Here is an 18,282-nt window from a genome sequence, read left to right as displayed (position 1 = left end):
TTTGAAAGCATTTAGATGCATCAAAACTTCTAATTACATCAATTTCTTCATTACCAAGAGGAATTTCACTCTTTTTTGCTTAATTTTGTATAAAGAGAAGAGACTGAAATTAAGAGTTTAATTAATTTTTTATTATTGACTAATTTATACATTAGTTGATACACATAGCTTAGCAATTTCATGCCCTATCCAATGATGTGCTCATTGGTGTGCATTAATTATTGATTAGTGGTTAATTAGAGCTCTTAATTAGTCTAAAAGAGGAAAATATTAGTGAAAGAGTTCATCTTTGATTAATTTATAATCACATTTTTTCACAACTCATTAATGGAACTAATGAGTATTTAATGTAAAGATGCCAATGCGTTGTCAACTTGTCCATTTTGGGGATCATTTATGAAGGGGGTGTCATAAGAGTGTTGACTTTTTTTTAATTCCCACTTACCTTTTTGAAAAAATGCCCATATCTTCCCAATTTAAAATTTAAAAAATATTCCCTCCACACAAGAAAACTTGAATTTCCCTCTAGACTAAAAAAAACCCTTGCAGCGTGAAATAGCCTCTATTTCACGGTGTGAGATAACCTCCATATTAGGAGTGCCAAGCTCCCTTTGTAACTTACATTTAAACATCATGAGTTTGTGAATTTGTTTTGATCCTCCTTAGATCCAAGATTTAATCTATTACTTCTTCCCAAAGTCATGTAAACTGAAGGAGGAAGAGTTTGTGAATCACCATAGAGCCCCATCTCAATTTTCATATAGAGTAGACTCTAACTCCTATAATTTTAACACAACCCTCATTATGTGTGACAACTACTTCTAAAGGTAACCACACCTTTGTGTGAATTGTCTAGAGAAATATGCAAGAAATTGGATTAACATATTAAAAGGCCAAAGATGGGCCTATGAATCCATTCACAATGCATGAATCCGTGAGAAGCTTTAATCTACTTGATTCATGGGAGTCAATTACACATACATTTTCTTTCTTTTTGTTAGGTTTCAACTCACTTTGGCTCCTTTAACTCTCGAATGAGGGGCTTTGTCGCTAAGAGTACTACCCATTTTGTTGCCATCTCTGCAGCCTTCTTCAATATAGCTTCTCTACTATCCAAAGGACTCTTTCAGGGGTGCATTTTTTCAATCCTTTGTGTCAAAGCTAGTTGTTACATATCCTCTATGAAATCCAATAATGTGGATGGCATCTATATTCCAAGTGATGATGACCTTCACTTCTTGTATAGACTTCCATGGTAACCTTAGTTTGTACCAGCCACTTGGTAGCCCTCTCACTCTAAAAAGTAGTTATAGGGCTTTTTTATGTGCTTATTCTTGAAGTTCAATTGTGATATGCCCTTCAGCTATGAAAGGCTATGATTACCATGTTCATCTGCTCTATGCAAACATCTATGATGGTTAAGCATGTGTGACGCGTCCATGTGCATCTCTTTTATGCACACTTTCATCATGGTCAGGTAGGCTTCAAGTATGTGAAGCTATGGATAAGTTATTGATTCTCTTACAACTATGTAACCGCTTTGTGGCAAAGATATGATGTCCCACTCATTTTTATCCTGAAAGAGGTGGAGGCTGTGGAAGGGAGGGGGGGAGGGGAAAGCCACCAAGTACTGGCATAGAAAAAAGACCCAACTTCAATTTTGATTAATCAATAAAACAGATGCAGCAGCTGCTTATCTTGTACAAACAAGATGATCAACCATTTGCAGGTGTGCAGACATATGCAGACACTTTTTTAAGTCCCACACTATTTCCTGGGAGCTCATTGCACTATAGAAGCCCAAGAACACAGTCATAACCTCATAAGCTAGAGACTTGTTATCTACTTACTTTGAAAAGATGACATTAAGCAAACTCCATCATTGCACACCAAGCTCTCTTACACTCTCTACAGCTTTGATGCGGCGCGAATTAAATCGTACTCTGTTTTCACATGTGACCGGGTAATCTCCTTCACAGATGTGCACCCAGCCAATGCCATGGCTAGTTCTAGCTCCTCACGAAGCATATCTAGCACCTTTTTTACACCTGCCTCTCCATCAACCGCCAATGAGAACACTACAGGCCGTCCAATCTGCAAATTTAAATGTAGACCAAGCGTTACTACCTTGCAAAGAGCAGGCCTTGAAAAGAGACAGTAAATGTGGAGGCAAACAAGTAACAATGGCATCCAAGGTGTAAAGGGTCCTCACAAAGACGCCAGAAGCTCCCAAGGCTAAAGCCTTTAACACATCTGTGCCTCTTCTAACTCCACCGTCGAGGAAGACGGGGACTCTTCCTTGAGCAGCCGTTACCACCTGAAAAAAAAAATCAAGATGGCTCAGAGGGTATGATTTGGATATTATTCATCCACCTGCCTACACAATGTTAAGTCAAAAGAGCAGCTACAATCTCATAAGTACTATTAAGAGATCAGAAGAGCTATAGAAAAAACATAAGAGCTCTTCAGAGCTACCTCATGTGTGCTTATAAATATCAAACCTCTTCCAAGGCGTTGATGGTGGCTGAAACATAATCCAACTGACGTGCACCGTGATTGGAAACAATAATCCCAGCAGCACCACAATGTAAAGCCAACCTAGCTGTAGAGTCGAACAGTGCTCATCAGAACAGCTTCCTGAAAGAAAAAGCTTAACATGGAATATCTCTAATGTCTGCAGACCAAGAGAAGCAGAAACACATACTGTCCTCTGCTGTCAGGACACCCTTCACCAGAATAGGAAGCTTGGTGATTGTCTGCAACCACTTCACATCCTGCACAAAAAGGACAAACACAGAAAACACTTGACACGAAAGAGCTAGAACTCCGAAAGAACCACTTGATGATCCATGTGTAAATATGGTCCAAGATGGTGCATCCTTCAGCCTACCTTCCAGCTGAGAGACCTGTCAATTTGACCGGCGACATAAGAGGCAAGCCCAGAATCAGATGTCTGTTGAACATGGGCAAACATGTTAGAACAATATTTGAGGCAATATCCTTTTGGCTCCTTGTATTGACGATCGGCTTGGAGGGGATTGCCAGAAGGGCAAATAAGAGTGCCCAGCCACACTTTCCAAGCTCCTCCCAACCAGCACAAGGGCCAACATGGCAGGTTTCCAGAAGAAAAAGCTGCCTTACTTACTAAGCGTGTACCTTGTCCATCTTTCCCAAGTCCAAACCCTCAAAATTTTTCAGTGTCAAGTATGGAGGTAAAACAAACCTGTGAAAGTGACAAAAGCCATAAGTTGCCACACCCTTTTACAGGTGTACGTGTTCTCCGTCCTTAAGCATCAGCCTGATCTTGAACTACTCATGCACTAAACAAACACAAACCTATTTTTAATGTCAGCTTCTCGGCGCCCCAAGCGAGGAGTGTCCACTGTCAGGGCAATGGCCTTGAAGCCAGCCTTTTCAGCTCTACGAACAAGCTGTGCCACTACATTTCGGTCCTTGTACACCTACACAATGCAAAATAATAAAAAAATATCTCATAAATGAGAAAAATTCAGCTCACAAACAAACACACAGCCTCAAACATTAGCAGGCTGCATGAAGCAACACAGACTCAAACTTTGCACATGTCAAACAGCAATGAACACCATGAAGGCAGCAACTACTGCCAAGAACCAGTACTAAAGAAACCATCTACAGCATAATTAACTAAGAACTGTGGTTTTTCAAGATGTCTATGAGTCCATAGCATATCATAGATATGGTAAAAACTCACATATAGCTGGAAGAACCGAATTCCAGGTCCAACTGAGGCAACTTCTTCAACGCTGCTGGTTGCCCAGGAAGAAAGTGTCTGTTCCAGGTGCATGACACAGCTCTCAAAGTAAGTATGCAGGTGAAGAGACTCCAGATCCTGTACTAGCCTAGAATCTGACATTAAAATCAAATTGTGAGCACCAACTCATCTTGTGGTGGTGGCATATGCGTCTACACATACCATGATTGTTCCAGCGGACGCCACGGCTCTTGCAGTTGCTAGCTCACCTGAAAAACAAAGCGCATATTACTGCTTTTGAAACTCAAAAATGCAACATAATAAGAACAGCCGTGCAGATGAGATGTCCAACAATACCTTCCGGATGTGCCATTTTCTGCATTGCCGTAGGCGCAACCATGATCGGCATCGATATTTTAAACCCTAGTACTGAAGTCGTCAAATCCACATGACTCACATCGATGAGTATACGAGGGCGGAACCTGTAAAAATTACAAGATCAAGTCCCAAACAGGATCTGGAAGGATATTATCCCCACAGTTGCCATGTGCTCCACCCATGTGCCATTGTTGGTACTTCTATGATGCCAAGTACTATGACGTTGTAGCGGCAAGTCCGTCGATTCAAATGTGACAAACTGGTACAGAACATGTATGAAACTCATAATCAAAGACACATAAGATAGCTTCTAGGATATACCATATCCTTTCGAAGGCGTGTCGGTTATCCTTCAAGGTGTACTGATCCTCAGCACCAGATGCATAATAGTCAAAAACCATCTTTGGCAGCTTCTCCTTTGCCAATCTCTCATACTCGGACACATTCACCACCATGGTAGCCATTTTGGTTACTGGGTCTGCACCGCTTGCCGGAGATCCTGAAAGACTAAGCATACAGAGGAGGAAAAAGCACTTCAGGCACTCCCTGTGCCTGTACCAGTCATTATACCTTGTTCAAGTCTATGGCATATGCCTAAAAACATAACATAAAAAGAAACTCAAATGGAAAAAAAATGGTTCAATCAAGCAACCCAATTCATAACCAGATTATCCCAAGAAATAACTGAAGATTATGTTATGTACAGAAGACCATGAGGCCGGTGGCAAAGAAAATTACAGATTATTCAGAACAATAGATGCAGGATTTAATAGAAAATTGAAGGAGGTGGCGCATACAAGACTGGAATAGGTGAGACTTGGGACAGAGGAGATGAAAGGAAAACCTAACAAGATTGGGCAGACGAAATTAAACCCTAGCCCTAGCCGAACAAAATTGGGGAGCTCTGCAGAGCGAGAAAGTAGAAAACAGAAGCTGAGGAACTCGAAATACCTGCAGAGAGAGCTGCAAGGAGGCTTGCGGCCTGCTCACTTGTGCAGAGACAGGAGGAAGCGCGAGCGCATGCGGAGACGGAGGAGGTGATAAAAGTGAGTGAAGTTCGGATGGGGATCATGAAGAAGAAGGTGGCGCCGATTTTGGTCCTCATACTTTACATTTTCACAAAAAACTATTTTCTTTAATAAATATTATCTCCGCCTTCCTCCACCCATAGCTTTATTTTCTGTGGCTGCCACCTCTTTCATTATTATCTATTCCCTTAAATCCTACCTTCTAGTCTTCAGTTCATGTTTTCCTCCCTTTGGAGCCTTACAAATACATCATTTTCCTAATTTAATCCTAATAATGCGCCTTTCCCATCAAGGTGAAAAGGATAAAAGCACAGGCTCCATGGACACCTCTAGTGTTTAGTTCTCTTTGGAGCTTCACCATCTTATCATTTTGTCACTCCCCAATGCCCCATGTTCGAGAGATCAAAGTTCCCTACTCGTACTTTTCCCTCGTGAAATCCTTCGACCGTGGCATTAACCCGTGCTTTTCCCTCGTGAAATCCTTCGATCCTAGCATTAACCCACGCTTTTCCCTCGTGAAATCCTTAGATCCTAGCATTAACATAAGCAAATTTTACACACACCTATTACTTAAGACGATGATGAGGACATTGATGGTAGGTTTGACGCCTCTACTCACTTATTTCACTATTGTAGAATTCATGTAAAGTGTCTATGTTGATATGGATGAGGATGGGGACCTTGACATTGGTGCAATGGTGGGTACATAGCATAGTAAATTATGTAATGTTCAAGTGACACATCATAAGGGTAACCCTACTAGAACAAAAAATTCTAACTAAAAATGGTGAGAATATGGATAAGTTGAACTATTGCCCTGCAATAGAAAGAAAGAACTAGGCACTCGTAAATTATGCCACTTTCTAGTTCGTATTCAAACTTCTTATATTATGACTGATCAAACCCTCTTGAGATTTCACTCTCTAACACACAATGGTCAAACAAGGTCAAGTTCACTCTCTATTTTAGTTCGTTAGATTTCTTATGTGCTTTGACACTAGTTCTATATGTGCTTTGACACTAGTTCTATATTTGCTATTATTAATCCCCTTAATATTGTTGGGAAAGCATCTAACTAGGGAGGAGCACACTATAAGACTAAGCTAGTAGACCAACATACTCAAAGTGTTATCATTGAGTAGATTTTCTAAAAACTATCACTAATCATAGTCGTGCCTTCTCTTGTGTGGTCAAGGCACAAGATTCACAAAGTCTACACACACACACACACACACACACTCACACACTCACACTCACACAAACACGCATATGTACATACATACATACATATGTCACACACACACACACTCACACACACAAACACGCATATGTACATACATACATACATACATACATATGTATGTATGTATGTACATATGCGTGTTTGTGTGAGTGTGAGTGTGTGTGTGTGTGTGTGTGTGTGTGCATATGTACATATGCGTGTTTGTGTGAGTGTGTGTGTGTGCGCATATGTACATACATACATACATATGTATATACATACATATGTACATGAGTATGTGTGTGTGTGTGCATATGTACATACATGTATACATACATACATATGTATGTATGTATGTACATATGTGTGTTTGTGTGAGTGTGTGTGTGTGTGTGTGTGCGTGTGTGTATGTATGTATGTATGTACATATGTATGTACATATGTGCGTTTGTGTGAGTGTGTGTGTGTATGTGTGTGTGTGTGTGTGTGTGTGTGTGTGTACACACATAATGTATGTATGTGTGTATACACACACACATACATATATTATACACACACACACACACACACATACACACACACACAATGTATGTATGTATATACATACATACATACATACACACATATATACATACATACACACATATATACATACACTTAAATCCTACCTTAAATCCTATACACATACATACATATATACATACACTTAAATCCTACCTTCTAGTCTTAAGTTCACGTTTTCCTACCTTTTAAGCCTTAAAAATACATAATTTTCCTAATTTAATCCTAATGCGCCTTTCCCATCAAGGTGAAAAGGATATAAGCAAAGGCTCCATGGAGACCTCTAGTGCTTAGTTCTCTTTGGAGCTATGTATAGGATTTAAGGTAGGATTTAAGTGTATGTATATATGTCTGTATGTATGTATGTGTGTATGTATGTATGTATGTATATACATACATACATTGTGTGTGTGTGTGTGTGTGTGTGTGTGTGTGTACACACACACACACACACACACACACACAATGTATGTATGTATATACATACATACATACATACACACATATATACATACATACACACATATATACATACACTTAAATCCTATACACATACACACATATATACATACACTTAAATCCTATACACATACATACATATATACATACACTTAAATCCTACCTTCTAGTCTTAAGTTCACGTTTTCCTACCTTTTGAGCCTTAAAAATACATAATTTTTCTAATTTAATCCTAATGCGCCTTTCCCATTGTTGAGATATCGATCTCGTCTAGTGAGGCGGTGGACACTGATGACCCGCCTGGGGGATAGGCCCCACACTTACACCACTGGCATGGTTGGTGAGATCTTGGGTGATATGCGGCCAGTGGGATGACAGGCTGTGTGACAGCTATTCTAGAGACTGGTATAGTTATAGCGCCAGCTCATTTAGTCGGGTTCACACTATAGAGAACCCGTGTATGTGTTGGTTGAGTACCTTTCATATTGTGTGTACTCTTATTCTTGTATATGGTGTGTTGAGTGTTGAGTAGAGAAGAAGAAGATTTTCAGCCTCTCACCTTGTGTGTTCTCTATTAGGATTTGTGAGTGTGTGTGTGTGCTTGCAAGAGCTCAAGCTCTCTTCCCCCCTGCATCTTTTCATGGTATCAGAGTCTGGTTCGTGCTAAGGGCTGAGCTGCAAGCAAGAGAACCACAGGAAGCGGTACGAGGGTAAGAGCTTCAACTACTCTTCCCTATGGTGTTGGTGACTACACCCTTGTCGGGAGCTCTACGGGAGGCACCGGCAAACGGTCTCTGATTGAGGAGCTTTCTTCGCGGGAGTAAAGCTATAGGGCAACTATACAGTCCTATCGTCCTATCGGACTGAAATTTCGGGCCGAAAACGCGTTTCGGGCGCGTCTGGACCTCCGTTTTTCAGAAAGCAGGCGATTTTGAGCACTGCGGGTAAGTCATCGATTCTCTGCAGAACTCTGTTTTAAGAACTGCAGGAAGACAGATTGACTGTGCAGACACTGTGGGTGCTGCAAAGAGGTCTACAGTTGCTATTGGGTGTATGTATGCACATTGAAGTCACTGGTTGTGACATTTGAGAGTACTACAGTACCGCTGTAGAAAATACAACAGTTGTGCAGGAAAAACCAGTGCAGTTTCTGGTAAAATTGTGTGTTTGGCAAGATGTCAAATGATGGGATAACTCAGATTGTGGCTGAGAAGCTGGATAAGAATAACTTCCATGCTTGGAGGTTCAGGTTGACGAATTTCTTGATGGGAAAAGGCTATTGGGACTACATAGAAGGTGAGCATGAAGAGGCACCGCAGATACCGGATATAAATCCGACTGCTGCAGATGTGAAAGAGTTTAAAGACTGGAACCAAGGAGCCAGGAAGGTTATGTATTGGCTATCCATTAGTATACAAGACACTATGATTGGGCACATTCAGGATGCCAAGTCCCCCAAGGAGGCGTGGGACACCTTGGTAAAGCTCTATGAAACAAATACCAAGGCACATAAGATACAGTTGAAGAATGAACTTCATACTGTGGAGAAAAAGAGCATGTCTGTGAATGACTATGCGTTTAAGATAAAGGGTATTGTGGAATCCCTTGCATCTATTGGTGTGTCAGTAGATGATGATGATAAGGTGGAGGTCTGTCTACGTGGTCTCGGGCCACAATACAAGGCGTTCAAGATGTCCATTCAGACTCGGGAAAACATTCCCAACTTTACAGATTTGGTGTCTATGCTGATTATCGAAGAGAAGAGCTTGGGTGAAGACCAACAGTCTTCACAAAGCAAAAACAGTTCAGAGCAACAGGCCTTCTACACGAGTTCAGGAAGAGGACGAGGTAGAGGAGGCCGTGGACGCGGTCAAGGAGGTGACTGAACAAGTAATCAAAATTATGGTCAGCAGCAGCAGCAACAACAACAGTCCCAGAATCAACAACAACAACAACAACACGCAGGTGGAAGAGGCAAATTCAGAGGCAGGGGGAGTCAAAGAGGTCGTGGAAATTGGCAAAGGCAATATAATGATGCACGTGAATGCTATTATTGTGGTAAGCCTGGACATGTACAGGCAGAATGTTATAAGAAGCACGCTGACATGCAAAATGGGAAAGTGCAGCAAAACAACTATGCATCCTCAAGCAGAAATAATGAGGATAATGAAAGGTTGTTTGTTATGCAGCATGTTGTGAATGCCATGTCTGAAAATGTTGATGCAGCACAAAAAGATAATGTATGGTATGTGGATTCAGGCACTTCGAACCACATGACGAGTCATGGGGAGTGGTTCAAGGAGATGAAAAACCCGGAAAGACCAGGTTTTGTGGAAACAGGGGGGATGACACTGCTCATCCAATTGCCCACGTTGGAGATATGCCATTGTCTATGCAGGATGGCAAAGTGAAGTACCTTGCAGATATACTTCATGTACCGAACATAACAAAGAATCTGGTTTCAGTTGGCCAGATGATTGAGCAGGGTTTGCAGGTTAGGTTTAACCCTGATGGGTGTTATGTTGAAGATTTCAAAGACAAGTGCAGGTTGGTTGCAAAAGGCAACAGAGTGGGCAGAATGTTTACGTTGAATATAGACATGCCTGAAATGAGTGCTGCGATGTTTGCAAATGGTTCAGGAATTGTTGCAGACACAGACATTTGGCATAAAAGGATTGGATATGTAAATGTGTAGAGATTGAAGTCTATGCAGACAAAAGGAATTGTGTCAGGGCTGCCAAAATTTAAAGTGGAAGGTATGCAGAAAATATGTGAAGCATGCCAATTTGGGAAGCAAACAAAGCATGTGTTTCCACGTAATAGATATGTGAGCAGAAATGCACTAGATGTTGTGCATTCAGATGTATGGGGTCCTACGAAGACCATATCTATGGGAGGCTGCAGGTATTATGTGACTTTCATTGATGACCACACAAGGAAAGTGTGGGTATATTTCATGAAGGAGAAGAGTGAGGTGTTCGCTCACTTTCAGAATTTCAGAGTTTTGGTTGAAAAGCAAACAGGGAAATATGTAAAGTGCCTAAGGTTAGATGGAGGGGGAGAGTACTTCTCCAATGAGTTCTCTGAATTCTTGAAGAAGAATGGTATTCGGAGACAGTTTACATGCAGATACACTCCGCAGCAAAATGGAGTTGCTGAGCGGAAAAACAGGCACATTGCTGAGATTGCGCGAGCATTGATGGAAGAGAAGAATATGCCGCATTGCTATTGGGCTGAGGCTGTTTCTACAGCAGTATACATCATGAACAGGACTCCAACTACAGCCATACATGATGTAACTCCAGAGGAGAGGTTTACTGGCAGAAAACCAGATTTGTCTCATCTGAAAGTCTTTGCATATGTGCATGTGCCAGATGAGCTGAGAACTATGTTGGATCCAAAAGTTGAAAAATGTGTGTTTATTGGATACTCCCTTGAGCAAAAGGGATACAGGTGTTATAACCCTGCTACACGTGAGTTGAGGGTAAGCAGGGATGTTGTCTTTGATGAGATGAGTAGCTGGTATGCTGCTGGAAAAGAAGCTGTTGCTGATGTGAGTGGAATTGTGGTTGCACAGAATGCAGGTCAGCAATCACAGTCTTTGAGTGGACCAGGAGAGTCCACATCTAGTGGGTCTGTTGATAGACCATGGAGTGGCAGGCTGCGTCATAATACCAGCCCTGCAAATGTCATTACTACATCACGTAAAGGAAAAGAGAAAGTGGTTGAGCCCCTTGGTATGCCTGACATTTTTGCAGGGCATTCTCATGTTGATGGAGAGTCTAGTGGCTCAGATATGAGCCTTGATGAGGAGCTTGGGATCCCAGCTATGAGAACACCTGGTGTAAAGAAGGCTATGGAAGCCATGAATGAGAAGCTGCGAAGATCTGGGAGAGTGAAAAATCCTGTGCAGAGATTTACCTATGATGGTTATGTGGCACATCACTATGCATATATGGCAAAGGTTGTGCAGGTTGTTGAGCCCACATGCATTGATGAGGCTGTTGGTGGAAATGTGTATTGGGAGAAAGCTATGGACGAGGAGATGGATGCACTATATGGGAGAATGAGACTTGGGATTTAGTGCAATTGCCTGAAGGCAAGAAAGCCATTGGATGCAAGTGGGTGTACAAAGTTAAACATAACAGTGATGGAAGCATAAACAGGTAACAAGGAAGGCAAGAAAGCCATTGGATGCAAGTGGGTGTACAAAGTTAAACATAACAGTGATGGAAGCATAAACAGGTACAAGGCTAGATTGGTAGCCAAAGGATATGCACAGACATATGGGATTGATTATGAGAAAACTTTCAGCCCAGTTGCCAAGATGGCAACGGTGAGAGTTGTGATAGCAGTGGCTGCGTCAAAGCAATGGTATTTACATCAGATGGATGTAAAGAATGCATTCTTGCATGGGGATTTGCAAGAAGAGGTGTATATGTTGCAGCCACCTCCTGGTTATGAGGATGTGGGTCACCCTGAGCATGTTTGCAGGTTGAAGAAAGCCTTGTATGGCTTAAAGCAAGCACCAAGAGCATGGTCTGACAAGATTTCTGAATATCTTGTCACTATTGGCTTTCATGTAGCCAATGCAGATTTCTCGCTGTATGTGAGACATGGTGATAGAGGAGTTGTGCTTGTTGTCATCTATGTAGATGACTTGATCATTACGGGGGACCATGATACAGAGATCTTTGATGTAAAGATCTTGCTTAGACAGAAGTTCGAGATGAAGGATCTGGGGGAGCTCAGATATTTCTTGGGCATTGAGGTGATTAGGTCACCACATGGTATTGGATTACTACAGAGACAGTATGGCTTGGACATGTTGTCCAAGTATGGTATGACAGGCTGTAAGCCTATTTCCGTGCCATTGGATCAAAATGGCAAGTTGAGTGCAGATTCAGGAGAGATCTTGGAGGATCCTACTATGTACAGACGCATAATAGGAAGTTTGATCTACATGACGATCACCAGACCAGATTTGAGCTATGCTGTTGGGTTGGTGAGTCAGTTTATGGAGGTTCCACGAAAACCGCATTTGGATGCAGTGAGACGCATACTGAGGTATGTGAAGTCTACTTTGCATTGTGGACTATTCTATGAGACTGGGACAGAGATATGTGTACATGGGTACACAGATGCTGATTGGGCTGGTAGTATCTCAGACAGAAGATCTACCAGTGGCTTCATGTTTTCTTTGGGGAGTGCTGCTGTGACTTGGAGCAGCAAGAAGCAGCCTATGGTTGCTCTATCCAGTACCAGAGGCCGAGTACAGAGGAGCTGCTATGGCAGCATGTGAGGTAGCTTGGTTGAGAAAGCTACTTGCAGATTTGGGTCTATCAGTGGATAGACAAGTTGTCATTTTCTGTGACAACATTAGCAGTATACAGTTGGCAAGGAACCCAGTCTTTCATGCTCGTATGAAGCACATAGAGGTCCACTACCACTTCGTCAGAGAGAAGGTCTTGGCAGGAGATCTTGACCTTGTTTATGTCAGCACAGAGGATCAGGTAGCTGACATCTTCACCAAAGCATTGGGTACAGAGAAGCTCCACAGATTTAGGGCTTCGCTTGGTGTACATGAGATGGAGTTGAGCTCGAGGGGGAGTATTAAGATATCGAGCTCGTCTAGTGAGGCGGGACACTGATGACCCGCTTGGGGGATAGGCCCCACACTTACACCACTGGCATGGTTGGTGAGATCTTGGGTGATATGCGGCCAGTGGGATGACAGGCTGTGTGACAGCCATTTTAGAGACTGGTATAGTTATAGCGCCAGCTCATTTAGTCGGGTTCACACTATAGAGAACCCGTGTATGTATTGGTTGAGTACCTTTCATATTGTGTGTACTCTTATTCTTGTATATGGTGTGTTGAGTGTTGAGTAGAGAAGAAGAAGATTTTCAGCCAGCTCATTTAGTTATAGCGCCAGCTCATTTAGTCGGGTTCACACTATAGAGAACCCGTGTATGTATTGGTTGAGTACCTTTCATATTGTGTGTACTCTTATTCTTGTATATGGTGTGTTGAGTGTTGAGTAGAGAAGAAGAAGATTTTCAGCCTCTCACCTTGTGTGTTCTCTATTAGGGTTTGTGAGTGTGTGTGTGTGCTTGCAAGAGCTCAAGCTCTCTTCCCCCCTGCATCTTTTCACCCATCAAGGTGAAAAGGATATAAGCAAAGGCTCCATGGAGACCTCTAGTGCTTAGTTCTCTTTGGAGCTTCACTATCTTATCATTTTGTCACTCCCCAATGCCCCATGTTTGAGAGATCAAACAGTTCTCTACCCGTGCTTTTCCCTCATAAAGATCCTAGCATTAACCTGTGCTTTTCCCTCATAAAGATCCTAGCATTAACCCATGCTTTTCCCTCATGAAATCCTTAGATCCTAGTATTAATATAAGCAAATTTTACACACACCTTTTACTTAAGATGATGATGAGGACATTAATCGTAGGTTGGAAGCCTCTCAAAGTTCTCTCCCTTATTTTTTTACTTGTTCACTATTCTAGCATTCATGTAAAGTGTCTATGTTGATATGGATGATGATGGGGACCTTGACAAGTGGTCAGAATTGGTGCAATGGTGGGTACATGGCATAGTAAATTATGTAACAATTGACACATCATAAGAGTAACCCTACTAGAATGAAAATTTCTAACTAAAAATGGTGAGAATATGGATAAGTTGAACCATTGCCTTGTAATAGGGCACTTGTAAATCATGCCACTTCTATTTCGTATTCAAACTTCTTATATTATGAGAGTTACAAACGCTCTTGAGATTTCAGTTTTCAACACACAATGGTCAAACAAGGTCAAGTTCACTCTCTATTTTAGCCCTTTAGATTTCTTATGTGCTTTGACACTAGTTCTATGTTTTCTAAGTGTTATTAATCCACTTGTTAGTCCTTAACATTGTTGGGAGAGAATTTAACTAGGGAGCACACTTGCATGAAGAGCCTTGTGGGTGGACAATTTACATCCAGGGAGATCCTTTTGTGGGATACCCTTCACAAAGATGCCTTTGAATATTGCAAGGGATGTGATGCTTGCCAAACAATGGGTAAGCCAACCAAGATAGAAGCTATACCACTTAATCCCATTCTTACCTTGAAACCATTTTAAAAAGTGGAGTATCAACTTAGTGGTGGGTCCCTTTGAGTGAACAAGGAGAAGGAAAAACCAATACATCTTGGTATGTATATATTATGTGACAAAGTGGTGTGAAGAAAAGGTAATGAATACTTACTATAGATGGAAGTAATGTGGCTGTGTTCCTGTATGATAAGGTTTGGTGGTCCCTTAATAAGTGATCAAGGATCCCATTTCATAAATCATGTCATTGTGAAGAACTTTCAGAAGTGTACAAGATCTGCCATAAGAAGTTAACACCTTACTACTGTTGAGATATCGAGCTCAACTAGTGCTATGGCAGACATTGATGACCTGCCTGGGTGATAACTTCTACATCTACACCACTGGCATGGTTGGTGAGATTATGGGTGATATGCGGCCCTTGGGATGACAGGCTATGCTAGACAGCCATTTTGGATTATTAGAGACTGGCATAGTTATAGCGTCAGCTCATTTAGTCGGGTTCACATTATGGACCGACCCTTGTATGTTGTAGTAGTTGAGTACTAACCCATATAGTGTGTACTCTTATCTTTATGTTATGTTGGTTGAGTAGAGAAGAAGAAGATAGAAGAAAATTCAGCTATCCATCTCTCTCTTGTGTCTTGCTCTCTCTTGTGTGTGTGTGTGTTTGCTTGCTAGGGTTTGAAGCTCTCCCTCTCCCCCACATTCTGTTTATGCTATCAGAGCCTAGTTCGTGTGAGAGCTAAGGAGGCAAGCAAGAGGCAAGAACAAGCAAGGAAGGAAGCGGTACTACACGGGTAAGAGCACCATCATCTCTTTCCCCTTCTTGGTTTAGGTACAACACCCCCTCAGTAGCTCTGGGAGCTACACATCTCTGATTGAGGAACTGTCTTCGTGGGAGTGGAGATATAGGGCAGGTATATTGTCCTATAAGTCTTGAGTTTTTTTTTTGCCAGATTTGCGTTTCGGGTGTGTTATGGGCCCTGTTTCGTCACTGCAGGGTATTCTCGACAGCTTTCTGGAAGTTCTGGTAGAGAACTGTTTCTGCTCAAAATCTGGTTATTGCAGTGCAGTAGTGCATTTTGGAAGTGCAGACAAGGTTTGCACATGTATTGTTGATATTGGGTGTATGTACATGTACTTTGGTCACATTTGGTGGCACACAGGCTGTGCTGAAGTACCATTGCTACAGCACTTACAGGAGATACTGCTTATTAACAGGCTGCATACATAAGTTGTTTGTTTGTAGGTTATTTGATTGCTGCAGCAGTTACAGGAGATACTGCTTATTAACAGGCTGCATACAGAAGTTGTTTGTTTGCAAGTTATTGCAGGAAAACATGTCTGATGGAATTAATCAAATTGTTAGTGAGAAGCTGGATAAGAATAACTTCCATGTCTGGAAGTTTAGAATGACGAATTTCCTAATGGGTAAAGGATTTTGGGATTATGTAGAAGGAGACAATGAGGAGCCTCCAGAGTTATATGAGGAGAATGCCACTCCTGCAGATATAAAGGCATTCAAGGATTGGAATCAGGGTGCAATAAAAGTCATGTATTGGCTTTCAATTAGTGTCACATACACTATGATAGGACACATATAGGATGCAAAAACTCCAACAATTGTATGGCAGAATCTGGTTCAGATGTTCCAGACTAACGCAAAGGCAAGGAAGTTGCAGTTAAAGCAAGAGTTGCATACTGTGGAAAAGAAAAGCATGTCCATCAATGAATATGCCTTAAAGATCAAGGGCATTGTTGAATCCCTTGGGTCTATTAATGTATCCGTAGAGGATGATGATTTGGTGAGTGTCTGTCTAAATGGGCTTGGCAAAGAGTACAAGCCATTCAAGACCTCCATTGCAGTTAGGGAGAAGTTGCAGTTAATGCAAGAGTTGCATACTGTGGAAAAGAAAAGCATGTCCATTAATGAATATGCCTTAAAGATCAAGGGCATTATTGAATCCCTTGGGTCTATTAATGTATCTGTGGAGGATGATGATTTGGTGAGTGTCTGTCTGAATGGGCTTGGCAAAGAGTACAAGCCATTCAAGACCTCCATTGTAGTTAGGGAGAATATTCCCAACTTTCGAGACTTGATATCTATGCTGATCATCGAAGAAAAGGCTTTAGGTGAGGATTCTTCTTCACAAAGCATCTACTCTAATTCACGTAGAGGCAGAGGTAGAGGCTGTGGTCGAGGCCAAGGTGGTGGCCAACAAGGAAATCATAATTCTGGACAACAACAGTCCAATGATTCATAACAGCAATCATACACATGTGAAAGAGGCCAGTCTAGAGAGGCAGGGGGAGCCAAAGAGGCCGAGGTGGTTGGCCAAAGAAATCAAAATGCAAATAGCATAGAGTGCTATTACTGTGGCAATCCAGGACACATGGTAAAGGACTGCTACAAAAAGCAGAATGACATTAAAAGTGGGAAGTTGCTGTGCAAGGCAACTATGCATCATCTAGCAAACATGGAGGTGATAACAGAAGTGAGCAGCTATTTGTGATGCAGCATATGCTGAGTTCCATAATAGGGGATGTGTTAGGATCTCAAGATATGTGGTATGTGGATTTTGGCACCTCTAACCACATGTCCAATCATGTTGAGTGGTTTAGAGATATGCAAAAAATGGAAAAACCAGGTTATGTAGAAACAAGTGATGATACTGCACATCCCATTGTGCATGTTGGTAAAGTGCCATTGTCAATGCAGGATGGCAAAATGAAGTACTTGGCTAATGTACTTCATGTTCCGAATATTACAAGGAACCTGGTTTCTGTTGGACATATGATTGAGCAGGGTCTGCAAAAGTGAGGTTTAATTCTCAAGGATGTTTTGTGGAAGACTTCAAAAATAAGTGTCGCTTGGTTGCAAAGGGTAACAGAAATGACAGGATGTTTACTTTGGATATAAACATGCTTGAGATAAAGGCAGCCATGTTTGCGCATGGAACAGGTGTCATTGCAGATATTGACATATGGCACAAGTGCATTGGTCTTGTGAATGTATAGCGACTGAAGTCTATGCAGGCCCAAAATATTGTTGCAGGTTTGCCAAAGTTTAAGGTTGACGGTATGCATAAGGTATGTGAAGCATGCCAACTTGGTAAGCAGGCCAAACATGCTTTCCCATGTGAAAGACATGTCAGTGCAAAGACATTGGATGTCATACATTCATATGTATGGGGACCGACCAAGACTGCCAACAATTGGTTACAAGTACTATGTTACATTCATTGATGAACCACACTAGGAAAGTGTGGGTTTATTTCATGAAGGAGAAAAGTGAGGTGTTTGCTCACTTTCAGAGATTTAAAGCCTTGGTCGAGAAGGAAAAAGGCATGCAAATAAAATGCCTAAGATCAGATGGTGGGGGATAATATTTCTCCAATGAGTTCAACGATTTTTTGAGAAAGCAGGGAATCAAGAGGCAGTTTACGTGCAGTAACACTCCGCGCAACAGCATGGTGTTGCAAAAAGGATGTAGAAGTGGCATGTGCCTTGATGGCTGAAAAGAATATGCCACATTACTTTTGGGCAGAAGCAGTAGCCTGCTTTGTACATTATGAACAGGATACTCACTACCGCTGTTCATGGTATGACTCTTGAACAAAAGTTTACAGGTATAAGACTTGATGTGTCCCACTTGAAAGTGTTTGGGTGTATTGCATATGTACATGTTCCTGATGAAGTGAGAACAAAGTTGAATCCAAAGGCAGAGAAATGCATCTTCATTGGTTATGCTATGGAGCAAAAAGGTTAGAGATTCTATAACCCTACCACTCGTGAGATGCGAGT

The 18,282-nt window shown here is 41.6% G+C and overlaps 1 protein-coding gene across 1 annotated transcript; it reads right to left on the bottom strand.

The window, feature by feature from the left end:
- Window positions 1–1,631: 1,631 nt before the first annotated feature.
- LOC147610225 (glycolate oxidase-like) lies at window positions 1,632–5,248 on the bottom strand. Its single transcript, XM_086786502.1, has 12 exons — window positions 5,060–5,248; window positions 4,430–4,615; window positions 4,088–4,212; window positions 3,953–3,999; window positions 3,731–3,808; window positions 3,337–3,461; window positions 3,157–3,223; window positions 2,891–2,953; window positions 2,705–2,774; window positions 2,502–2,602; window positions 2,213–2,317; window positions 1,632–2,094 (listed from the first exon to the last, which is right to left on the bottom strand). Exons 2-12 carry the CDS (start codon window positions 4,570–4,572, stop codon window positions 1,909–1,911), a joined length of 1,110 nt encoding a protein of 369 aa, XP_086642628.1. The 5' UTR covers window positions 4,573–4,615; window positions 5,060–5,248; the 3' UTR covers window positions 1,632–1,908.
- Window positions 5,249–18,282: the final 13,034 nt, after the last annotated feature.

Source organism: Cibotium barometz, chromosome 49, assembly GCF_041138505.1.
Source record: "Cibotium barometz isolate CiBa-2024 chromosome 49, ASM4113850v1, whole genome shotgun sequence".
NCBI lineage: Eukaryota > Viridiplantae > Streptophyta > Polypodiopsida > Cyatheales > Cibotiaceae > Cibotium > Cibotium barometz.
This window is presented reverse-complemented; position numbering and strand designations above follow the sequence as displayed.

Bases quoted from the DNA above. Each gene is read 5' to 3' on its own strand.
- LOC147610225 (XM_086786502.1), bottom strand. From the start codon at position 4,572: ATGGCTACCATGGTGGTGAATGTGTCCGAGTATGAGAGATTGGCAAAG. The intron at 2,775-2,890 runs GTAGGCTGAAGG...CTTTTTGTGCAG, and splicing joins ACAGGTCTCTCAGCTGGAAG to GATGTGAAGTGGTTGCAGAC. The intron at 2,095-2,212 runs GTGAGGACCCTT...TTAAATTTGCAG, and splicing joins TGGGAGCTTCTGGCGTCTTT to ATTGGACGGCCTGTAGTGTT.